The sequence below is a fragment of the Ostrinia nubilalis genome, chromosome 16 (assembly GCF_963855985.1).
Source record: "Ostrinia nubilalis chromosome 16, ilOstNubi1.1, whole genome shotgun sequence".
NCBI classification, from domain to species: Eukaryota; Metazoa; Arthropoda; class Insecta; order Lepidoptera; family Crambidae; genus Ostrinia; species Ostrinia nubilalis.
Window position 1 is genome coordinate 15,319,348 of NC_087103.1, and position 26,435 is coordinate 15,345,782.

Below are 26,435 nucleotides of genomic sequence, written 5' to 3' on the forward strand. Positions count from 1 at the left end.
GGAACTAGAAGCGTAGTGTTAAATGTCCAAGGATATTTAATCAAATATGTAACGGTTAAAACAGAGTATGGCAGACTTTGATCGCCTAATAAAAAAAAACCCGTCACTTAGAAATATTTTTGGCTCATTATAGGTAATTTTATCGTTTCGGGAGTCCCCTCTCTAATTTTCCAAAGGCAAATGGAAGATTCGGCCTAAACTCTACATTTGCCTTACAACCCTGTATCTTTTTTTTTTTTTTTTTTTTTTTGGACGCGCGCTGGTAGCTTGAGGAGCTTTTCCAGCTTCACCGGGCAGAGTGGCGAGTACAGAAGGTACTCTAGCCGTTTGGCGATCGTCGGTGCGCGTGCCGACGAGGCCGAGTGTGGGCTTCGCGAAGCGAAGCCCAGGCTCGTCCGCGTCGGTCGCAGACCGACGTTCGCGATCGGGCCGTATCGAGCGCAGAAGGCGCCCGATCAGTGGCGAACCCAACTAGAGGGTTGCCCACCGCGGTGTTGGACCAAAGTCCAGCCTACGGCGGGCTCACTCTAGTGGGCCCGATCGAGGGGACTACGGACGCGGCCTGAGGGCGCCACGGTAGGCTCGGACCTCGGCTCAGGCCGTGTCCGGGGGACGGATTGGGGAGAACCGGCCCGGTACATGTCTGTACCGTCCGAAATGGAAAGCAGGGCCTCGTACTCGCCGGCGAGTACGGTGTAACGAGCTACTGTGTTGTGGAGTAGTTGGCGTGCTTAAGGCAGTGATGTCTGTGTTCAGAAATTCGGTAATAGGATCGTCCGGGTCGTCTAGGACATGCCTAGGTCGTCGGTATTGGGCAGCGACATCTTTCTGGGGTGTATACGTGGCGGCGCTAACGATAAGAGGGTTCTTGTGGTTGATCGCTTTATCAAAGTAGCGGCGAGAGGCTTCTTTCATAAAGTGATCAATCGATGGGATCTCGAAATCTCTATGGAGATTCGTATTACGCACGAACCACGGGGCATCCGCGGCTCGGCGTAAGAATTTGTTTTGGAGGGTCTGGAATTTCTTAAGGTCTGTGCAGGAAGTGTGAGCAAACACCGGACTGGCGTAAGTCAACACTGGACGGATGCAGGTTTTGTAAATTGTCAACTTATTTCTAAGTGACAATTTACTTTTCCTTCCAACTAGGTGGTAGAGTCGGTGGATGTAGTGGTTCGCACGGCTCAAGACGCGTCTGAGGTGCGGAGCGAACGTTAATCTCTGGTCGAGGGTGACACCTAAGTATTTGGCCTCACTTTTCCAAGGAATAGTTTGGTCAAATAAGGTGAGATGGGTGGGGACATTAGGACGAGTGCGAACCGGAGGACGTTTCGCAGACAAAGCCCTAGAAAAGTACACTGCTGCACTTTTTTCGGGATTTACCTCGATACGCCACTTCCTGAACCATTCGCCTAATTGTGTGACTGCGCGTTGGAGCGCCAAGATGATGTAATTCCGATTACGTCCGGACTTGTAGAGTGCGGTGTCGTCCGCAAAGAGGGCTAAATCCGTATGCGGATATTTGGGGATGTCATTGACGTACAATGAAAAGAGGATGGGCGAGAGCACGGAGCCCTGGGGGACTCCGGCTCTTATGGGGCGGGGGGAGGAGAGGGAGCCATCTACTCGGTAACGAAAGGTGCGATTCGATAAAAAGTCACGTAAGATGTGCACGAGACTGTCCGGCACACCGAGTTCGTAAAGCTTGTAAATCAAGCCATTGTGCCAGACTTTATCGAATGCCTTCGCTACGTCGAAGAATAGCACTCCTGTCCCTACGGGTGGCTTAGCAGTGAGGCCGCTAAGTATGTGCTCCGTTAAGCGGTGCACCTGTTGTACGCAGGAATGTGAGGCGCGGAAGCCAAACTGTTCGTTTATTAAGAGATTATTAGAAAAAACATAATCTCTTAATCGAGAAACAATTATACGTTCGTATAACTTACCCATGGTCTTTAAGAGACTGATGGGTCTGTAGCTTGTGGGGTCAGCCAGTTTCTTACCGGGCTTCGGGATGCCAATGACTTCTGCCTCTTTCCACGCGTCGGGAAAGATGCAGTGAGACATGGCCGCGTTGAAAATAGCAACTAAGAGGTATACTAGGGGGGCGGGCAGGGCGCGTAAGACTCTATTAGAGATACGGTCCGGGCCGGGGGCTTTGTTGGGACGGAAACCTTTGATTATCGTTCGCACCTCGTCGACGTTGGTCGGGTCTAGGGTTGTGGTCGGAGGGAGGGCGGCTCTACGTTCGACTTCGCTGTCCACCATGCGAAGGTGGGCAGAGTCTACTGGGAGGGTACTGGGGGAGCACTGTGCTTCTAGACTGTCGGCTAGACATTCGGCTTTGGCGTCGTCGTCAAACGCAAGCGTTTGATCGGGACGTAAAAGCGGTGGCGTGGACGCTACGGTGTCAGACTTAAAGGCTCTCGTCAACTTCCAATAGGCTTGGTGAGATGGCGAGATTTCTTTAAGTAGATCATCCCAATGATTGTTACGGAGTTCCGCGATACGAGCCTTGACAGCGCGCTGTAAGGAACGTAGGCGGACTCTGTTTTCCTCGGTTGGATAAGCGTCATAATCGCGAGTGGCTGCGTTCTTTGCCCTCAATAGTTCTCGCGCATCGTCCGGCAACCTGAGACGGTGGTTAGCCATCGCAGGCACTTGCCTAGACGAGTCGCCGATGGCGACCGAGATGTGACTAGTGAGCGCATCGATCGCGTGAATAGTTTCGTGAGGCGAAACTATATCGTCGGGGATTGAGGACAGTTGTGGGCTCTGACAGTTCCCAAGTTTTACCTTGAGTTTGTCCCAGTCCACAATTGTCTTCATAGTGGGTGTAGACTCAGGAGAGCCTAGTTGTAGTACGACCGGGCGATGGTCAGAAGTTAGCGCGTGCATGGTTTCTATAGAGTGTAGGCGGAGGCCTATATTCTTTAGAATTGCCATGTCCAGAATGTCGGGCCGATGCTCGACATTGTAAGGATAGTGAGTGGGCGTCATAGGGACTAAGATATCAAAGATGAGTTCCTCAGAGAGTTCGCTTAACATGTTGCCATTGGCAGTGGATGTTACGCAACCCCAATGAGTGTGTTTGCTATTAAAGTCGCCGCCAAGAATGACTGCACTATTCATAGCAAAGAGGGCCTGAAAGTCGCTCCTTAAGGGAGTCTTGTTCGGGGAGAGGTAAACCGAGCCGATGAGGATGGGCTCGTGTCCAGTCATGGCTAGCCGACAGAGTGAGACTTCTAGGTTAGAGAGAGAAGGGGGATCGACTAAAGCACAGTGCAGAGAACGCTTATAGTAAATAAGCGTGCCGCCGCCACGTGTGGGCCTATCGTGTCTAATGATATTGTAGTTCGCTATCCTAGGATTGCGAATAGAGGGTGTTAGGAGGGTCTCTTGAACCAGAAAGATGTCGACCTGGTGGTCGGTAAGGAACTGAGTAACCTCGTCCTTCTGCTGTCTAAGACCGTTAGCGTTGAAAAATGCTAAGGTGATTGACCGGGGTTTGATCCTAGCGGTGGGATTAGCCATTACGGAGCGTGGAAAGAGGAGATAGCGTAGCAAAAGTCTACGTGTTCGGCGAGGATAGATAACCTATCCATGATGTTGCCTTCGCCATTAGTCGCGCGCAGTTTTGCGGCGATCACAAACATCTCGCCGACATTAATTTGGCCAAAGAAGTCTCTGACCAACTTAATGTCAGCCGCAGGTGAATGTGAAGGCTGGGGCTTGGCCTGAGGGGCCGGGACTTTGTGGGCTGGTGCCTTAGGGGCAGGGGGACTTGGGTTAGGCGCCTGTTGGGCAGGTGCCTTTGGCGTAGCCTTAGGGGCTGGGTGGGGTTGAGGAGCCTGCTGGAGCGCGGGTGGGGCCACAGCTGTTTGGGTGGGTGTGGGAGTAAGGCTGGCAGCCTGGGTGTAGGCCAGAGGCCTAGCCCAAGCATTGGGCCTGTTGGGGCGGAGGCTAGGAGCCTCACTTGCTACCGCAAAGTTGCGAGTAGCATTGATCTGCCTGGAGGCAGAGGGGATGGGGGCACGCGGCTGAGTGCGTGGAGCCCGGGGACAACCGCGATAATTCGCAGGATGACCCTGGCTACCACACAGTATGCAGCTCGGTGGTTCGGTGGCTGTGGCCTTGTCACGGACACAGTCGGCTGTGCCGTGATCGCCTAGGCACTTGACGCACCTAGGACGGGCGTGACAATTACGGGCAGCGTGCCCGTAATGTTGACAGCGGTGGCACTGGCCGGGAGCGCCGCGCTTTCGGGGTGGCTCAACTTTGAGCCCGGAGATAAAGCAAACCGTTTTCAAATTGAAAATCGATTTCGCTTCGTTGGAATAGTCCAAGACTACTTGGACAAGGTCAAATGGTTCACGTGTACGAGTCCTGTACAGACGGTGAACCTGTTTGACGGGAAAGTTTTGTGCCTTGAGGTCGGCCAAGATGGAGGCGGAGTCTAGCTCCTTGGGAAGGCCACGGATAACAACCCGCAGCTCCCTTTCCTCCTCGCGAGGGAAGGTATGATAACCGATACGGTTTTCATCTAGGAACCGTGTTAGGGCTCGGTGCTCGTCCGAGGTGGACAAAGACACCTTAATGCCTACGTTGCACGACTTAGCGTGCGAGAAATTGATGTGGCGCTCCTTGAGCGCGGCGGAAATCTTGTTCCAGGACGCCTTGTCCTGGACAAAGACTGGGGGGACTCTGGCAGTCCGCCCGGTGCTCGACTGCGTGCCGGAGGGCTGGGAAGATTGCGAGGGCTGAGAGAGGCCCGAGTTGGCCTTCAGCGCTTTCGCAGGGGGGGAAGGAGGGGGAGAGGCCGCGGATTTGCGGGTCCTCTTCGGACGACTGACGGTAGTGAAGCCACCGTCATCTGCGTCTGAGACAGAGTCACATTCCATGTCCCTACTGGGGGCATGGGATTGGTGCTCTATGACAATAGAGTGGTCGTTCGTGAGCGGGATTGGTAGCGGGGCCAAGTTAGGATCGCACATGGCGTCCTCGGGACATGACGGGGAAGCAGGCTCCTCATATACGGAGCTTGCGAGGGATTTTGCCCGTATGTGGGCTTTAAACCCGGAGAGGACCTCCGGGTGAGTGGCCCGGAGGAACTTTAGGAGTTCCTCCGTGTCCATGGCATGGAGTTGAGATTCGCGACGCGTGAATCTACACCGGTTCGCAAGTCGCAACCACCGAGAAGAGCCGGCAAGAAACTCGGTGGTTATAGCGGTGTGTAAGTCCCGCACAGTCGGTGTAAACCGAGCGGGGTGTGTCGGAAAAGTGTGCCCTAGCCAATGTAACTACGCCGCAACGTAGTAACGCCGCGACGTAGGGTGAGTACCTACTCCTAGCAGTCCTTCAGGAGGGCCCCGGTCGTAAAAACAACCAGGGATACGCTCCTTCAGGGATGGAAAGTAGGGAGGGGTAGGGGGGGGTCACGCCCGGCAGTGAAAAGACTGTGAAACCGAGTGTCTCAAGGGCGAGGAGGAACGCCTCACCCTCTCAAACGTGCCTTCCAGGAGGCCAAGGTTCACAGCCTAATATACCGGCGGCGGCAGGAAATTTCAGCGCCTTGAAAAAGGCACTGTCGGTCGCTCCCAATCGAACCGAACCGCCTTTAGAAAGGCGTTTAACTACGCTTGTTCGTTATCACCGTTAGGTATCCCAAGCGCAGCCGCGGGCAAGCCACGTAATTGTGACAAAACACCACAGAAACAAGACTCGCAGAGCGAGGGCGATAAGCTCGAGGAACTCGGAGCGCAGCGCATGCGAGCGGGCGGGCGAGGCGGAGCGCACGTCCGTACCGTGCGAGCGATGCGAAGCGAATCTAACCCCCCCCCCCCCCCTGTATCAAGTCCAGCTCGGAGGCGGTCAATTACCGAGATTGCGCGAGTTAGCGACACCAGCGATACTTTAAGCGCCATCTCACTGCATTTAGGGAACTATCGGCGAAGCCTGACTTGTGTCGACCTCCTACTTTGCAAACAATTTTGTCCCTCGCTTATTTAGAACTAGCTTATTTCAAAATTTACTGGTACCGCAAACATTCATGTCTATTTTACCCTTTTAAAATTTGTAATAAAATATTTACTCTATCACCTCTTATTAAACAAATGCTCTAAAACACTTACTTATTTAGAATGTAAATAATGAATAATTACCAAATTAAATTAAAAGCTTAGGCTTCTGACCTTTGAACTCTTATATACGAATACATCACTCTTATTCAAACTACCAAACTGGAAGCCTGTTCGAAGTTATTTAATGATTACTGGGAATCAAACACAGAACCTCCAGGTTGAGAGCACACCCTAGCGAGCAGTTTTCGGTGATAATGCTTACGTATTTACTTAAGTTGTTTGCGAGCGCACCACACCGTAATGTTCGTTCAAAAGTTGCGAACACTTCTTTTTCTGTTATGATATAGTTACGTCGTTCCTGCTTTGCATTAAAATATGATGAATAATTTACCCTTGACTCGGATCAAAAGACTCGGGAACTTTGAGATCGTTAGACTCTTCGTACGATGTTGCTAACCAAATATGTTTTGTTTCGTAGACAATTTTTCACTTTGTACAGCTCTTTATGTTTGCATGAGTAGTAATATGACGTGTTGTCGTATAAGTATCTATTTTTATAACTCACGTACGTTATTTATTACCATCTACTATCTATAGTTGCTTAGTTTAGTGTTGAATTGTTATGAAAATTCTATTTTAAACTATGATTTTTCCATAAAGTCAACTAAATAAATTCAGTAATGGTGCTCGTGCTACGTATATATTTATTAATGAGTTGATAAATCGCTAAAGAGTTACTTGAATAAACCGAAGAAGACTCATAATTAAATTAAGCGTATCTAAAAATAAATTGACTGTATAAGGTCATTAATGAAGTGTAATTAGATTCACCAAGGTGGTTTTTTTCCAACTAAAGTGGTCGTTTGTACGCATTTATATGCAATTGCTTAATGTAGTTACACTGTCTAAACGCGCAGTGTTTTTACAAAGTCAATAAAGACGAACAATATAAATACCTAACCTTATCGAGACTTCAAAGCGATCGATCGCGATCCGAGCAAAACAAAAGACGACAATCTCAATACTGTTTGTTAGAAATCCGCTACTACGAGTAGTAACGTCTTCTCATGGGGACCCCCACCACATCATCAGCTAGTCTGACATCGAACTGAAAAAATCAGTTCAATTGATCAGTTTAAGCTTCTTATGCGCTCTATCTTTGAGAGTTAATAAATTATGAGACTGACGATGTTTAAAATTACGAATAATTTATTTTTATTAAAAAGCCTTTTCTTAAATTATGAAAATGAAATTAATTGCTATCAAACGTGTAAATTATTAAAAATACAGTAAAATTAAAAGCTGCGTCAGGGCTTAACGTTTTCAATTAATCAGCTTTCGAAGTAAATATATCAATGGCCCGCTCGGTGGCAACAAATCAGTCTCGTAATTAATACAAGTAATTTACATAACTGACATTTTTCCGGCTGAGATCCGATTACGCGATATCTTCGTCCATTCCGTTAATTGCTTTTTTACTTTTTTACCGGCGCCCTTTGTAGAACGGCTTCATTAAAAATAGCCATGAATGTTTTATGGCTCCTCAAGATGGCAGTAAATGCTCCTGCTGTTACTGCAACTAAGAAAACGCTTAATTAAAATGGCTCCTCAATTAGACCCAATTCCATTACGATAATGCTCACCTCCGTGCCCTGAAACACTACATAATGTTTGTGTAACACACAGGTCTGTCTGAAGTCTATTTACTGGATAGTAACTAGGTATTTATACTAATTTCAGCTCGTAGTTTCACAAAGAAAAACTCTATCACTTATTACTAAACAATAAAAATATCTGTGTGATTACATAATGTTAATCTACTTAGTGCCTGGAATGGAAGTGAACACAGATATAACCCGACGCATGGATTTCTTTCGACATTTGTAAAGCACAATAAATCCTAACCAAGTGTCAAGAAAAAGAAAACTCATTTGTATTACAGAATCTAGCTATTCCAGACAGTTTTGTTGTCTTGGCGAATAAAGATAGTAGTTATGCTGTCGAAGGTACTTGCTGATCTTGGCAGTTGATTAAAAAAAAAAATGCCACGGTAATAAAACTTCCAATCATCATCATCAGCCATAGGACGTCCACTGCTGAACATAGTCCTCCCCCAATGCTTTCCATGTTGCCCGGTTGGTAGCGGTATGCGACCAGCGCCTTCCTGCTACCTTTACTATGTCATCGGTCCACCTTGTGGGTGGACGTCACACGCTGCGTTTTTCCGGTACGCCAATACGGTTTTCCAATACATCTGAATAAGTACAAAACATGCTTGTTAGAATGCCGGGTACCGACTATAGGAAGGCACGAAGCTAGCCCTCCCGCAATTTAGGCTCCTGCTAACGCTCGCCATAAGTCACCGCTACACGGGAGAGGCTTACCTGTAGCGGGCGATTTAAGCTCACACATACATCTTAACGAGGTAAATACCTACTGCTTGTGCACACTTGACGACAAAAGTGGCTTATAACAATTCCTTTAAAAAAATCGAAAATTAAGTGCACAATTTATTTTAATACCTACTTACCGATATTAATTTGTAACAGCACATTTAAATTTCAGTAATATAAATTTAATTAGTAAGCAAAGTAGTAATTAGGTAAGCAACTATTCAAATTAAAATCTCCCCATAATAATGATAACAATACCTAACTACTTTCTCTGTGTAGGTAACATCAGATAACGTTGGAATTACATACTAGAACTCCTTGAGGAACAATATTTTACTAAATTAATTAGGGCCACAAATGAACATTAAACTCGTATCAATGAATAAATTTCTATTCCGATACATAATAAATAATAATATGGAATCAGTCAGAACGAGGATGAAAGTAGCTAACATCGGGATCTAAATGATTGGCAATAACAACGGTTAGCCTGAGCTAGGTGTCGCAACGCACACAGCGCCCCGAGCACCCGCCACAGCCTGCGAAGAACAGCCATAATAATAGTCAGGGGCTAGCAGCACCTATCATTAAAGATGCTGCGTGGTCTAAATTTGAAACTTTATTTAGTATTTTTACGTTCTTTGAAGACCAGGGGGAGACCTCCATCGATGGTCTGGATCACACCAGCCCTGGGGTCGCGACGCGGCTTACGGAGGGACTCCGGCGCAGGCTCCACCGCGAACTTAGAGAGGATCGCGGCCAGCCCCGCCAGCGACTGCATGCGCCCCAGCCGCTCGCCTAATGCAAAACAAACCATTTAAATTAAATAATTGTGTAATGGGTAGATTCCTAAACATCTTAACCCTGATAGACAGAAGTTCACGATGGGTACGTATTGATTATTATGAAGAAATATTCACGCGTAAGATTTGGATTGAATTCACTCACCCACACAAGCACGAGGGCCTTCTCCGAATGGCAGATACACATACTTCAACTTCGCAATGTCGAATGAGTCGGGGTGGAAACGTTCTGGCCTGAACTCCTCAGGGCTGTCGAAGTACTTTGGGTCATTTTGCATGCTTTGAACTGGGATGAACACCCGCACTTTATCATCGATCGTCATCCCTAACTCAGGGATTGAGTATTTTGCCACACATTTCCTGGTCAAGAAACCGCTAGACGGGAACATCCTCATACCCTCTTTGAAGGCCCAATCCAAATACGTCATCTCTTTGACTGCCTCGTAGCTCAGTTTATTGTCATGTTTGGCCAACACCCTGTCTATATCCTCCTGCACCTTCTTCTGCACCTCCGGGTGGTACGCCAGCTGGTGCAGCGTGAAGCTGGTCGCGGACGACGACGTCTCGAAGCCCGCGGCGAAAAACACAAACACTTGAGCAGTCATGAGAATGTCATCCATTTCTAAAGTAGCGATTTCGGGTGTTCCGTCCGCTTTTTTTCTTTCTATCGACTCTCCAACCAACACGCCTTTCTTTTTACATTCCAACAATAAGTCTATAAAGTCGTTTCTACCGGATGGTTGGTAATTTCTCTGTTTTAATATAACTTTGACAAGGTCTGTCAGTTCACCCTCTACCCTTTGGAGTGTGTGAATACTTTTGAATAGTTGCGGGAATATATCTTTAAGCATTGCAAGTACGGCTTCCTTGAAACCTATATGGAATATCTTCGCTCCGAGTTTCCTGAAGGCGGAGTCTTCCTCGTTGAGCGAGTCGGCCTCGAGGCCGAAGCCGCAGGCGCCGATGAAGTCGGTGGTGTAGCGCGCCATGAGGTCGCGCGCGTCGAGCGTGCGGCCGGCGGCGGCGGCGGCCAGCGCGCGCGCCTGCAGGCTCTCGGCGCGCTCCACGATGAGCGGGAACATGGCGCGCAGCTTGCCGCTCGTGAACGCCGGCGTCATGCGCTGCCGCAGCAGGCGCCACGTGTCGCCGTCCGCGAAGAACAGGTTGCGCTGCATCGGCTCGATCTCGTGCCCTTTCAAACGGTTCAACCCACGAGAGTAGAACATGCTGAAATCTGTGTGCAGAACCCGCTTAATAATCTCCGGGTCCTTCACTAGCAAACATGGGATTGTAGATCTAAAAAAACCGACCACTTTCTCGTTGGGATACTTCCAATACATTTCCATCAAACTTTCTGTGACACTTTGTTTCTGCAGATAATTTTTGGCGTTGGTGCCGAAGAATGGTATGGGTTTGTCATGTTTGATTCCTCTATCCTTCCAGTAGTTGAAGTTTCTAACGTTGTAAAGGTACAGCGCAACGAGCGCGATGACCGCGAGCGCGACGACGATCATGTCGAGTGTGGAGCGCGCGGCGTGCGGGATGTGACTGCGCGTGAGCGCATATGCGTCGTGAGACTCGTGAGTTAATAAATATTATGAAATTAAAATGAAAGTGTAATATAAACCGAGACAATCGCGAATAACAGGTTTTTTATCTTTGACTTTGAAATTAAAATACAATAAAATAAAAATAACTTAGGAAGCAGACACGAGGTTTTGTGAAATTATTAAAACAAATTTAAAAAGGCTAAAATGAGGTAGTTTATATTACATCGTTCATTCCAAGGCTTAACCCTTTTTATTAATGCAAAAGTGAATGCCCTAACATCTAAACTCCTTGAGGAACAAAATTTTACTAAATTAATTAGGGCCACAAATGAACATGAAACTGGTATCAATGAACGAATTGCTATTCTGAATTTCTGATACATAATAAATATGGAATCAGTCAGAACGAGGATGAAAGTAGCTAACATCGGGATCTAAATAATTGGCAATAACAACGGTTAGCCTGAGCTAGGTGTCGCAACGCACACAGCGCCCCGAGCACCCGCCACAGCCTGCGAAGAACAGCCATAATAATAGTCAGGGACTAGCAGCACCTATCATTAAAGATGCTGCGTGGTCTAAATAACTTTATTTAGTATTTTTACGTTCTTTGACGAGCAGGGGGAGACCTCCATCTATGGTCTGGACCACACCAGCCCTGGGGTCGCGACGCGGCTTGCGGAGGGACTCCGGCGCAGGCTCCACCGTGAACTTAGAGAGGATCGCGGCCAGCCCCGCTAGCGACTGCATGCGCCCCAGCCGCTCGCCTAATGCAAAACAAATTAATTTAAATAATGGTATAGTGGGTAGATTCCTATACATATTAACCCTTATAAAATTCAAATTCAAATTCAAAATTCAAATTTATTTATTTGCATAAAACAGGGTTACAATGGGTCTTTTACATTTTCATGTTTCGAAGTGTCAGTGCCTGTTCAGCCATAAGTCATAGCATGCAAATATTGATAATACCAGTTTTTAATAAATTACATTAAATTAAATTACATTTCGATTAATTGTTTCATTCATAATTAATGTCAGCATTCAAGATAAATTATAATAAAACAGAACACAATGATTAAATCCCAGATGGTCGTCACTTATACTATAATAGGTACATAAATTCAAAGTCAGTCAATCTGTGTCCTATCAAGCAGTGCACTCATTTGTTATACTTCATAAATTCGTCAATAGTGTAAAAAGCATTCACCAAAAGCCATTTTCTAATAGTTGCTTTGAAATTATTATAAGGCAATTGTTTAATTTCGTCCGGTATCTTATTAAAAATTTTAATAGTCATTGTTGGTGCATTTGAAAGAAAGCGTGTTGTTTTTGGAAGGGTTTCCAATAATAACTTATTAGGGAATCGTACACTTCTCTTTGTTACATCTTTGGCTTTTGTAAACTTATGATAATTTTGTTTAACAAATGTTGCTATCTCCATTATATATAAACATGGAAGCGGTAATATATTTAATTTCTTAAAGTAAGGTTTACAGGAGACGTCCGGTGCAATATCACATATAGCACGTATGCAACGTTTTTGCGATATAAAAACCTTTTGTATATCTGTTCCATTTCCCCAGATCAAGAGCCCATACCTCAGTAGTGATTCTACATAGGCAAAGTAAGCTGTCACCGCTGTAGCTTTATTAGCAATTTTGCTAAGTTTGTATAGTGCGAATGCAAACCCATTAACTCTATTGCAAACTTTTTCAATTTGCCCTTTCCAGTTAAGGCATGGTTCAATTATGATTCCTAAGAAAGTCATATTTATGTCATGTTTAATTATTTGATTATTAAAGGTTATGTCAACTGAATTATTCTTGAAATTATTAAAATTCATTAATTTTGTTTTATTTAAATTTAGTTTTAAATCGTTTTTAGATAACCACTTCGCTATTAATGTCAGAGTTTCAGTGATATCTTTTTTGTGTTTTTCTAAAGTATGGCATTTGTCAGTTGTTATTATCACTGAAACATCATCAGCAAATAATATCATTTTATGGTTTATCACGTTTGGAAGGTCGTTTATGTACAATAGAAATAGGAGTGGTCCAAGAACGCTTCCTTGTGGAACTCCAGCGCCATTTGTTTTATAGTTGGAGTTGTATGATTGTACATTAAGTTTTTCATCGACCTGTTTTATTTCCACGCACTGTTGTCGATTTTTTAGGTATGATTTTAACCATTCTAAGGCAGGACCTCTGATTCCATTAGTTTCTAATTTTTTCAAAAGTTTGTCATGTGAGACCAGGTCAAAAGCCTTTGATAAATCTAGAAGTAATACTGACGTAAACTTACCGCTATTTACATTTCTTAGAACGTCATCAACTAATTGGTAAGTTGCCTGAGTTGTGGATTTTTGCTTTTGAAAACCATATTGGTTACTATTTATGACCCTGAAAGTATTGAAGAAAGATGAGATGTGACCATGCATAATCTTTTCAAAAATTTTTGAGAACACAGAGATCAATGTAATAGGTCTGTAGTTAGAAATATCAACCTTATTTCCTTTCTTAAATAAGGGTATTATTTTTGACAATTTTAGTTTTTCCGGAAATGTACCTGACTCCAGTGATAAATTTACTAAGAATGTAACAACATCCACCACCTGATTTACACATGATTTAATTATTTTTGTGCACACTGAATCATATCCTACTGCTTGTGTATTATTCAATGACATTATTACTCTCCTTGTATCTTTCTCATTTATAGGTGTGAGAAATATTGAGTTCGATAAAACTGCTGTAGAGGGTGGAGAGTAACTTGTTGTGTTTGGGTTTGCCCTAGTTATACCAATAAAGTAGTCATTAAAGGCAGAAGCAATTTCATTAGGATTTATTATTTCCGTACCGTTCTCTTCTATTTTATCTACATAATTTGCGTTGTTTACACCACCCCCTTCGGATTGTATAATCTTCCAAGTGGCTTTGCATTTATTTTTACTGTTAAGAACGTACGTGTTATTTGTGATTCTTTTTGCACAGTTGGTACATTTTTTCAATAACTTGTTAAATTTTAAGTATTTAGTTTTATTTGCCATCGTTTTATTCGAGTAATATTTATAGCGAAGTGTGCGCTTGGTTTCACAACTTTTTTGTAACCCTTTCGTTATCCATGGTAGTTTTTTAGAAGTCGTCCGTTTTATCCTAATTATTGGGAAGCATTGCTCATAGAGCAGACAAAATATGTCATAAAATTCATCAAATGCTTCATTTAAGTTATTGTGTTTATAGACATCTGAGAATGATAAACTGCCTAAATGTTGCCCAAACTTCACAATATTTTCATCTGAGTAACATCGATTGTATGTGTAAACAATTTTTGGACTTTCATTTTTATAATCTACCTGGAATTTCAACACCTGTGCAGTGTCATGATCTGATAGCCACAGTGGCAGTATCGATCCCGACGCATGATGGATGTTACTAATTATGAGATCGAGACAAGAATTTCCTCTGGTAGGTACTGTAATGTGTAATTTCAAATTGTATTTTTTTAGAATGTCAAGTAACCTTGTAGAAGTTTGATTGGTTTCGCACATATTTATATTAAAATCTCCCGTCAAGATAATATGTTTTTTTGTATATTTATGAATACATTTATATATGAGAAGGTCAAGTTTTGATAGAAAAATGTCAATATGGCTGTTAATTTTTGAAGGTATACGATAAATACATATGACGATCATATTATTGTTAGTCAGATTTACTACACAAAATTCAAAGTGATTAATTAAACATAAGTCGTTAAAGCAAGTAATGGGTTTATATTCATTATAGACAGAAGTCCACGATGGGTACCTATTGGTATTATTATTATGAAGCAAAATTCACGCGTAAGATATGGATTGAATTCACTCACCCACACAAGCACGAGGGTCTTCTCCGAATGGCAGATACACATACTTCAACTTCGCAGTGTCGAATGAGTCGGGGTGGAAGCGCTCTGGCCTGAACTCCTCAGGGTTGTCGAAGTACTTCGGGTCATTGTGCATGCTGTGAACTGGGATGAACACTCGCACTTTATCATCAATCGTCATCCCTAACTCAGGGATTGTGTATTTCCCCACACATTTCCTGGTCAAGAAACCGTTAGACGGGAACATCCTCATACCCTCTTTGAAGGCCCAATCCAAATACGTCATCTCTTGAACAGCCTCGTAGCTCAGTTTATTGTTATGTTTGGCCAACACCCTGTCTATAATTAATTGTCATCATTTTTACCTACATTTTTACAAATAAAGTGATTATATCCGCAGCCGCAGGCGCCGACGAAGTCGGTGGTGTAGCGCGCCATGAGGTCGCGCGCGTCGAGCGTGCGGCCGGCGGCGGCGGCGGCCAGCGCGCGCGCCTGCAGGCTCTCGGCGCGCTCCACGATGAGCGGGAACATGGCGCGCAGCTTGCCGCTCGTGAACGCCGGCGTCATGCGCTGCCGCAGCAGGCGCCACGTGTCGCCGTCCGCGAAGAACAGGTTGCGCAGCATCGGCTCGATCTCGTGCCCTTTTAATCGATTCAACCCACGAGGGTAGAACATGTTGAAATCTGTAGTCAAAATCCGTTTAATAATCTCCGGGTCTTTTATTACCAAGCATGGATCTGTAGATCTGAAAATCCCGACCGCATTCTCTTCGGGATACTTCCAATAAGGTTCATCAATCGATTCTGTAAAGCTTTGCTGCAGCAGAAAGTTTTTGGCATTGGTGCCAAAGAATGGTACCTATGGGTTTGTCGTGTTTGATTCCTCTTTCCTTCCAGTAGGTGAAGTTTCTAACGTTGTAAAGGTACAGCGCAACGAGCGCGATGACCGCGAGCGCGACGACGATCATGTCGAGTGCGGAGCGCGCGGCGTTCGGGATGCGACTAGGCGTGAGCGCAGAGACGTCGTGACTACGTGAGATATTAGCGACATAGTTGCGAATAATAGGTTTATCTTTGACTTTAAACAAAATACAATAAAATTAAAACAACATGAAAATTATATTATTAGCCTTAGCGCTCCTGCCTGCACACGACGCCGCTACCGCGCCGCCGCCGCGCCGTCGCCGCGCCTTTGCACTGTGTATACGCGCCGCGTAAACACCGCTGCCGCGCCGCCGCCGCGCCGCGGGCGAAATTATGCTATGAAGGCGCGGTGGCGGCGCGGCGGCGGCGCGGCGGTTGTTTTACTCGGTGCGTATGAACAGTGTAGCGGCGCGGCGACAGCGCGGCGGCGGCGGCGCGGTAGCGGCGTCGTGTGCAGGAGCCCTTAGCCTTTTTATCGATGCTAAAGTAAGTTCACTAACAATGTTACAACCTCGGCAGTAGGGACTGGCGTGGCTGACGCGGCTGGGCTGCGCGGGCCCGAGCCCGGGATTAAGCGCCGCCGAGTTAGTTTATGACGGCCACTGATTATTAGTTTGCCTTCCTAAGCCTCGGCCCCTTCCCAATACCTTTTAGGTCGGAATTTGTGGCTCTGACATTGCATTTCAGAACTATACGCCTACTTATCTTGAATTTTAACCAGTGGAAAATGTAACTCAGAATGTGTTATCGTGAGTTTGGTTTGTATTGATAATAGAAAATTTGATGGCATCAAAGTTATTCGGCCTTTTTTGGAAAATTATCAAAATCTATTGGTGTGGACAGTTTACCAGGCGATAGCCTGTTCCAGATTTTAACTTTTTTCTTATCCATTGTAGTCAAGTTAATAAACTTATGGTGGTATAGAGGTGTGTTAATCAATTAGTATTAAAAGAAGCAGTACCATTCCGAAAGAAAATAATTAACGAATTATAAAGCAACAATGATAAATCTTATTACGCAGTAGTATCGTTTGACAATAAGATTTCATTTACTATTCCCTAAGGATTTCTAATTAAAAGAATCCATTAAGTCGTAGCCTGAAAAGCTTTTTCATCTGAGAATATAATAGAAAGATAATTCATATCTCTCGGATAATAATTATATTTCAAAAATGAACTGGCAGCCTACTCCATGTTTACTCGGGCGTGTGTTTATTACCATTCACAAAAAAAAACATCATAAAAGTCAATAAATAAGATATTATTATGCACTAATATCTTCAGCTACACCAACAAATAGAAACCAGACATTTCTATGTTCCAGATACTCTGACACGTACTTAGTAGATCGCAACAAACTATCACACATATCAATGTCCTTGAGTCGTGTTACCAAAACAAGTACACACAATACAATTAAAAAAAAGGTTGAGTATAGATATAATAATTATTACATATACTTTTAGTTCAGATCATGATTTAAATAGATAAAAGTCAACAAGCGTAATTTGGTTCGTGAGCCAGTTTTTAAATAATAGTGAAAAAACACGTTATGAACGCAAAAGTTCCGCGAGAAAAAATAACCCTAACACGAAATTAAAATAATTGTAAAGTAATTCATCATTTTAAGCAAAGGTCGGGCGGCAAACTTTGGGTATTATTCATATCTTTGGAGTTAACGCAAACAAATCTGCTCCTGGAGTTTTCTCATTTTCCTACTCTTTGATATCGCAACACTCAAAATAATCAACAATTTAAAGTAAACGCGCCTTCGCGATCGCTGCTAACTCATTTTGATAGGCGAAAATAAATTTTATGAGTAACAAGACACTCGAAATTTTTGCCTCTCAGAATTATTTTAACTACTAATTGATTTAAGGGCCACAAAGTTTCTATCTGGAAGTAGTTATCTATTAACTTAGATTTACGGTACCTAATTAATTAAATACACTTCCAATCCAAGTTAACGTAAAAAAGTAACAATGAGTAGAGAAATAAAGAAAAATATTTTTTTATTTGTGTTGAAAATAATACTTAGATAGATTCTTAAACATACATACCCAGTCACAGCAGTTGTGTTACCACATCGCAGTGTACCTAGTAATGATTTAAGATAGATTTGACCTAGATTTAAGACAGGTGTAGGCGTGTAGGTAACACAATGTTTTCTGAATTGTTTACCTTTAGTCTTGTAATAGGAAAGTCTAATGACACTTCTTTACAAGTTGGAACTAAGTGTGATGAACATAATGAGAAGGCAACTAAGAGACCTTTATTCCGAAATGATTCATTACAGCATTTACAGCCTTTGGAATTGACTCATCAGCGCTATTAGACATCACGAACTTTATTACTGTTATTGCGGACTCAATAAAGGAGTGAAACAAAACTCCGCCGGATTGCTGGCCTTAACCTGGCGACTGACTTGTGCTTGACCATCATTTAAAAACACAAGTCAAGTATTTAAATAACAAGAAATCTAGAATCACTACATGTATAATTCAATTACGAGCAGTACTCTACATAATATTATGGGCGCCATGGCGCCACAAGGTCTAGGCACGAGTAGGTTCAGTTGTCTATTAATAACTTAATGCGTATTACGCTATAGCAATCAACATAGTGCCACGTAGGCATTCCATTCGACTGACTGGTTTTGCGAATCTCTTAGTGGTTCTATGAGAGTACAATGCTCACCGGTCGCCCCTTTAACTAAAAATAGAGCACGTTTGATCCACAGTGTGTTATTGCCGCGTTTATTTGTACCGGCGTAACGTAATGTCTCCAAACATTGATTACAAGCCAATGCTCAAGTCAGTCTCCGTCTTTACTTAATTCCCTTTTTATTCCGCGTTACTACAAACGTCTGTTCTGGAGTCGAAAGAAGCCCAATAAAGGTTTATCGCTCAAATTAGGGCGTGCCGTCACGGGCCGAAGTTGGTCTATATCAATAACAGTTGGGCTTTAGTGTTGAGCGGTGTATTGTATACGCTTTATGGGCAGAGTTCAGGAAGAAGGGCGGTGAGTGCATTTGATGCCATTTCTGGTAGGTTATTGATGCTAATTAAAAGTTTTTGAGATATAAAAACGAGGAATGCGAACGCCTGAAGTACGAAGTAAAATAGAACAAGGAGTTCAATAACACACTTTTTTCATTAGGACTCTACCTAGAGCAAAAAATGAAGCAGCTGAAGAATGTCTCGATAATTATTAGGTTTAACTAAAAATGTTAGGTTTTTTTCTTCGGAATGATTTAGCTGATAGCTGTGAGCGGCTTTTTCAGCTTCATCGGACAATAAAAATGTTAGTTATCAGCTTATCAAAGTACGAATTAGTTTTTACTACGAGTAGTAGGTAGTTACTCGTAGTTACCTACTGCAAATAATCTCACCACTAAACGGTCATCGTAAACTAGGTTTATATGCGGCTTTCAGTTTCAATTACGGACAGCTGGTGTTATTTTTAGAAAACATCTAATTACACTGGCTGTTCACCCAAACAACAGAACACCGTCCAAATTACCTATTCCGCGTTCAGAGCGCCATCTGTCGCCGCGACATTACCTGCCTCTTCGGGGTTTAATGTCAACAAGTGCACGGTAACCCCAGTGACACAATAATATAATTTCACGTCCTTCCCTTCAAGCTTCCCTATGACATAGCTCGTTTCGGGAGATAGGTACGCGCTCCATGGATGACATTGTGAGGGTGAGACCATGGCTGACTATGGAATGAAGTAACGTAGCTGATGATGGGTAGATACTCGTACCTAAGTACTTAGATACATAAAATTAATGTAAAAATATTTAATATCCAATACTATACATGTATTCAATAATGCGTTAGACTGCAATAATGATATGGCATTAATAACAAATAACAAACTTACAATTAATCGGATTATCGTGGCTAGCTTTCCGCCCGCGGCTTCGCCCGCGTGGAATTTTGTCTATCACAGAAAAACTCTATCGCATGCGTCCCTGTTTCAAAAACCGGGATAAAAACTATTCTATATCTTTTCCCGGGACTCAAACTACTTATATCTCTATGCCAAATTTCATTATAATCGGTTCAGTGGTTTAGGCGTGAAAAGCAAGACAGACAGACAGAGTTAGGTACTTTCGCATTTATAATATTAGTATAGAAGTATAGATAGTAGGTATCGATGGCTCCTACGTATACTGGCGTAAGTGAAAAAAGTAAATTTTACAGGAGAGCCATTTTAGTGGCCAGAACCATATTTTTGGGTCATATCTTCTGACCTACTAAAACGAAATTAATGAAATTTCACATTTAGCCTTAACATGTAATGCTTTTGCTATTGCTGTTATCAATTTTTATATTTTTCTTATATATTTTGAGATTTTACGCATTGCCCTTTTACGTCGGCATATTTCTATAATTTCATGTATATTGTTCAACGTAAAGAGACTTAAATGACAACGTAAATATAATATTTTAAGCGATTACTCTCTTTATTTATGCATGTAATTATTTTAATTGTTATCATGTGCTATATCAATAAATAAATCAGTTAGAAAAAGTCGTTTAATGTACCGTTTTACGTTTTAACGCAAATACGCCCATATACTGTGCTCGAGATTTAGTTAGGTCTTTTAACATAATGTGTCATATTTTTAAAAAATGTAAATAACTTGAAAAAATCGAATTGCCTAAGGCGGGAATTGAACCCACGATGCCTTAGGCAGTTCGATTTTTTCAAGTTATTTATAATTTTCAAATTAGTTTGAGATGCGACTCTTAACGCTAAAAATTAAATAACTATATAATGTGTCATAATTTATAAATAAAACAATTTGCTAAATATTTTCATGGCTTTATTTAAGATTTGGATTATAAAAAATATATGTTTATGTAAGCAACTACTCGTATAGATTGACGAATCGTATGATTGGGCTTTATACGTGGCGTAGTTTTGCACATACGCCTATTTGCCTAAAATTTTATTTTGTATCTAATGGAAAAAAAATTTTTTTTTCTTACTGATGTTATAGATTAGAGCAAAGTGAAATCATTGCTTAAATAATTGGAAAAAGGCGTAAGCGGCAGTTTCGCCCTTATACGTAGGAGCCATCGGTATAGATTATATAAAATATAATTTAATGATGTTTATGCAATGTAATTTTAGATAAGTTATCGTACTCCTATAATGTCATGTATGACTAGGTTGTTTGCCCATTAATTATCAACTATGTAATTATTGTAATTATCCTTATTACGACGGCTTGATGTCTCTTGATGTACACATGTTTTACGAATGGTGACTAATAAGATAAATTTTATGTAAGTATTATCTTAAAGGATGACGAAAATTGTAACAGGTCAAACTCCAAAAAGATGAAGAAACTTAGGTAGGTACAGCGTCATTGGTTCCGGTTCTCTTAATGCATTCGCTAAGTTAATTGGCATACCTAAATTTTGTTTTTATCGCTTCATATATCAATTAACTAAGTACACAAAGACGTTCGTATATAAAAGTCACCGCAACATTTCTGGAATTATGTAATTAAAACAGGAAAAACACTTAAATCTGAGTTTATTTACAATTTTATAATTAATTTTTAATGTATTCTAAACTTGTACAATCAACTTCCACCCACCATAATTACATTCACCACAATAAATGCAATTATTGAAGACATTTGTATTTAGCAGCCACGCAATCAAATACAATCTAGTGATACAAAGTTGCATCGTGATAGCGAGTTAAATGAAGGTTTCTCTGACAATCATACAGGGTGAAATTTAAATCGTTGATATCCTTTTAAAATAAGACTCATGATACACAGTGCATACCCCAAATATGTATAATAATACAGAATAATCCAATTAGTTAAAACGGCAATAATGAAAATCTTGTATGGCAACAAACAGCACATGAAGCATAACACTGTGGCATCTTATTTCGATGGTGATAGGTGTTGTTTTCGCCCGTATTCACAAACATTACTATGAGGTCTCACCGTGCGCGTGGACGCACAGGATGATACACGAACCAATCAAAGAGCTCTGTTTAACGCTGTGCGTTAGATTTGCTACTTCACTTAAGCAAGCATCGTTTGTGAATACGGGTGTAATTCTGATGTGCTGTTGAATGTACAATCGTTTTAAACCGGTCGCTTGCGCTTCTCATAATATTATTATGGGGAATGTACCAACCGTGTATCATGAGTACAGTTTAATTTTAAAAGGATGTCAGTAATTTAAATTACACCTGTATGTCTATTACAAATACAATGCTAACCTATAAAAGGCGTGGCCTTTATTTAATGTAAACTTATGATTAGTTGGTTATTTTCCGTTCTTTGAAGAGCAGGGGCAGGCCTCCGTCGATGCTTTGCACGATGCCGGACTTGGGGTAGACGCGCGGCTTGCGGACCGTCTCCGGCGCAGGCTCCACCGTGAACTTGGACAGGACTGCGGCCAGGCCAGCCAGCGACTGCATGTGCCCGAGACGCTCACCTGATGTAAACACAAACCAGTTATGCAAAGTTAAAATACTTAAGTACATACGAGTAGTATAATGTTTACAGTACAGCACCTCTGACTCTGACACGAAAAAACTCTCGTCTTCGAATTGTTTACGTATTTGACAAAATTCGATACTCAAGCCTTCGATTGAATTCGAAAATTCAACGATAACGTGACGATCTCGATTGTCGAAATTAGTTTCGTGGTACCATTTCTCATGTTAAGTCCATTTTACGTCACGATCACAGGGGCACTACTTATTTACGTTTTCATACTTTTTGATGGAAAATTATTCTAAGTCGAAAGTTTTTCGTGCTAGGGGCTACTATACTGCTTTATCAGCATGCAAAATTTGATTCGGATTCAAGTCATGGTAGGTATTTGATTAAAATCTACAACATAATAACACTCAGATTCACAAGACATGAATCAACAACTCCTACACTTCACGCTATACTTAATCAAAAATACTTCATCATTATACCTAGGAACGTATCAATGTGAGCTATCATTAGCATCACTTAAGTTTTTATTGCATAAAGTGTTTTGATTCTCAAATTGGATTTTCAAATGACAATTATTTCATTAGTATGAACATTTCTGCATCTTAATTGTTTTGCTATTCCATCTTCTCATTACTTCTAATAACTTAAAACTAACTAATTTATAAGTTACTAATTGATGAATGCTTTGTTTAATTAGAAAGATTCCAAATCGGTACCACCGCAAAATTGACATTAAATAACTTTTGTTGAATTACTTTCAAGGAAGAGAATCTATATTACAAGTACCCATTTTATAAATGACAAGTTAAATAAAATACAATTTATCATAAGTATTGTTTACGTCTGCCTGCGCGTCGGTCTTGAGCAATCCGGAATGCTAATAGCAACAGTAGATAAGTTCTTATCGCGAGGCACCGCGAGATCAAAACACAGTTATTGTCAATTCTGTTAAAATCTTCCAGTCCATTCAAAACTACAAATTGAATTCGTATGATAGAGAAAATCCTCCAAACATCCTACTTAACAATGTTGCTTAATGCCAATTATAATTAATTTACACTATACACAATCGTTTGTTTGTGTGTACAGTGTTCTGTTAGACATAATGAGTACGGGTATAATGAATACAATAATATTTTAATAGATTATATTATTATTATCGGTATCAAGAATTATTATTTTTAAGTTGTTTATCAGAATTTTATTTAGAGTGATGAATGATGATGGTATAACGTAATAGTATAAATTGAAAGTCACCTATTTTCAGACATTGAAACCTCTATTTTAAGTTATTTTATAAAAAAAAATATAGCGTTTTAAAACAGTAAATTATTATATTATTAATGTAAACAACTTCTCACAGATTTGCATTGAATCCACAATTTTGATAAATATTTATTGACATTGACCCTGACCTATGCCTATAAGGTTCGGTACTGGATTGAATAATGTTAGTTACTTTTAATAAATTTCAATCTGTAAGTATTGGCATCATTATTATTATGCTTAATTCACGGGTTTGTATGTTAATAAATGAATAAAATCACTCACCTATACAAGCACGGGGCCCTTCTCCGAATGGCAGATACACAAACTTCAACTTCGCACTTTCGAATGAGTCGGGGTGGAAGCGCTCTGGCCTGAACTCCTCAGGACTGTCAAAGTACTTTGGGTCGTTTTGCATGCTTTGAACTGGGATGAACACCCGCACTTTATCATCGATCGTCATCCCTAACTCAGGGATTGTGTATTTACCCACGCATTTCCTGATCAAAAATCCAAGCGAGGGGAACATCCTCATACCCTCTTTGAAAGCCCAATCCAAATAGGTCATCTCTTTGACAGCCTCGTAGCTCAGTTTATTGTCATGTTTGGCCAACACCCTGTCTATATCCTCCTGCACCTTCTTCTGCACCTCCGGGTGGTACGCCAGCTGGTGCAGCGTGAAGCTGGTCGCGGACGACGACGTCTCGAAGCCCGCGGCGAAAAACACAAACACTTGAGCAGTCATGAGAACGTCGTCCAGTTCTAAAGACGCGGTTTCAGCTGTTCCGTCCGCTTTCCTTTTTTCTATAGACTCCCCAACCAACGTACCTTTCTTTTTGCATTCTAGCAATAAATCAATGAAGTCATTTCTGCCAGATGGTTGGTAATTTCTTTGTTTTAATATAACTCTAACTAGATCAGTCATTTCACCCTCCACCCTTTTGAGAGTGTGAACACGTTTAAGTAGGTGCGGAAAAAAATCCTTAAGCATAATAATCATAGCGTCCTTTACGCTAAATCGGAATATCTTCGCTCCGAGTTTCCTGAAGGCGGAGTCGTCCTCGTTGAGCGAGTCGGCCTCGAGGCCGAAGCCGCAGGCGCCGATGAAGTCGGTGGTGTAGCGCGCCATGAGGTCGCGCGCGTCGAGCGTGCGGCCGGCGGCGGCGGCGGCCAGCGCGCGCGCCTGCAGGCTCTCGGCGCGCTCCACGATGAGCGGGAACATGGCGCGCAGCTTGCCGCTCGTGAACGCCGGCGTCATGCGCTGCCGCAGCAGGCGCCACGTGTCGCCGTCCGCGAAGAACAGGTTGCGCAGCATCGGCTCGATCTCGTGCCCTTTTAATCGATTCAACCCACGAGGGTAGAACATGTTAAAATCTGTAGTCAAAATCCGCTTAATAATCTCCGGGTCTTTTATTACCAAGCATGGATCTGTAGATCTGAAAATCCCGACCGCATTCTCTTCGGGATACTTCCAATAAGGTTCATCAATCGATTCTGTAAAGCTTTGCTGCAGCAGAAAGTTTTTGGCATTGGTGCCAAAGAATGGTACCTATGGGTTTGTCGTGTTTGATTCCTCTTTCCTTCCAGTAGGTGAAGTTTCTAACGTTGTAAAGGTACAGCGCAACGAGCGCGATGACCGCGAGCGCGACGACGATCATGTCGAGTGCGGAGCGCGCGGCGTTCGGGATGCGACTAGGCGTGAGCGCAGAGACGTCGTGACTACGTGAGATATTAGCGACATAGTTGCGAATAATAGGTTTATCTTTGACTTTAAACAAAATACAATAAAATTAAAACAACATGAAAATTATATTATTAGCCTTAGCGCTCCTGCCTGCACACGACGCCGCTACCGCGCCGCCGCCGCGCCGTCGCCGCGCCTTTGCACTGTGTATACGCGCCGCGTAAACACCGCTGCCGCGCCGCCGCCGCGCCGCGGGCGAAATTATGCTATGAAGGCGCGGTGGCGGCGCGGCGGCGGCGCGGCGGTTGTTTTACTCGGTGCGTATGAACAGTGTAGCGGCGCGGCGACAGCGCGGCGGCGGCGCGGTAGCGGCGTCGTGTGCAGGAGCCCTTAGCCTTTTTATCGATGCTAAAGTAAGTTCACTAACAATGTTACAACCTCGGCAGTAGGGACTGGCGTGGCTGACGCGGCTGGGCTGCGCGGGCCCGAGCCCGGGATTAAGCGCCGCCGAGTTAGTTTATGACGGCCACTGATTATTAGTTTGCCTTCCTAAGCCTCGGCCCCTTCCCAATACCTTTTAGGTCGGAATTTGTGGCTCTGACATTGCATTTCAGAACTATACGCCTACTTATCTTGAATTTTAAACAGTGGAAAATGTAACTCAGAATGTGTTATCGTGAGTTTGGTTTGCATTGATAATAGAAAATTTGATGGCATCAAAGTTATTCGGCCTTTTTTGGAAAATTATCAAAATCTATTGGTGTGGACAGTTTACCAGGCGATAGCCTGTTCCAGATTTTAACAAAGTCAAAGTCAAAATTTCTTTATTTGTTTAGACTAATAAATAGTTCTTACAAATCGTCATATGCTCTTAAGGAGCCTCTACATGTCTCATAATCTTTTTACCCTACCAGCGCTTCGAGACCAACATTTGGCAAGTGCTGAGAAGAAGCGCCGCAACAAACTCAGTCACCACTGTCTGCCGGTTAATATAAATAAATAGAAATAGTAGTAGTAGGTACATTCGATTCAGGAGCAGTTCACTGAATTTACCATGCATTCTTGTATGGTGTATCATAAGAATGGGTATACAAGATTGCGTGGTATATTAAACAAGGTAGTGACGTGCTAATATCTAGACTTACATATTAAGGTACTAGTAGAAATGACTCGCATACATAAATTTGAATAACTTGGATTGACCAGTCCCCGAAAGCAGCGCCTGTTCACAGACATGACGAGTGAACCAGCCATCGCTTCACTCGACCATATTAGAGGGAATGTAACGACCCGCCTCACTACGCCACCACCCCAGAGACATTTTAGTGAGAATGACAATGCCAAGTTATCTCTTTAAAAAAAAACTAATAATAAAGC

At 42.6% G+C, this 26,435-nt stretch overlaps 1 protein-coding gene and 2 pseudogenes across 1 annotated transcript; all 3 read right to left on the reverse strand.

Annotated features, from left to right (window-relative positions):
* Window positions 1-9,089: 9,089 nt before the first annotated feature.
* Window positions 9,090-10,810, reverse strand: LOC135079459 (cytochrome P450 6B6-like). The gene is made up of 2 exons (XM_063974121.1): window positions 9,419-10,810; window positions 9,090-9,268 (listed from the first exon to the last, which is right to left on the reverse strand). The coding sequence occupies exons 1-2, from the start codon at window positions 10,785-10,787 to the stop codon at window positions 9,090-9,092; spliced, it is 1,548 nt and encodes a 515-aa protein (XP_063830191.1). The 5' UTR covers window positions 10,788-10,810.
* A 601-nt stretch (window positions 10,811-11,411) lies between these two features.
* Window positions 11,412-15,687, reverse strand: LOC135079488 (cytochrome P450 6B6-like; annotated as a pseudogene).
* Window positions 15,688-21,151: 5,464 nt separating this feature from the next.
* LOC135079460 (cytochrome P450 6B6-like) lies at window positions 21,152-25,062 on the reverse strand (annotated as a pseudogene).
* Window positions 25,063-26,435: the final 1,373 nt, after the last annotated feature.

Coding starts and splice junctions, on each gene's coding strand:
- LOC135079459 (XM_063974121.1), bottom strand. CDS start 10,787: ATGATCGTCGTCGCGCTCGCGGTCATCGCGCTCGTTGCGCTGTACCTT. Junction 9,269..9,418: donor AGGCCCTCGTGCTTGTGTGG/GTGAGTGAATTC, acceptor GTTTTGCATTAG/GCGAGCGGCTGGGGCGCATG.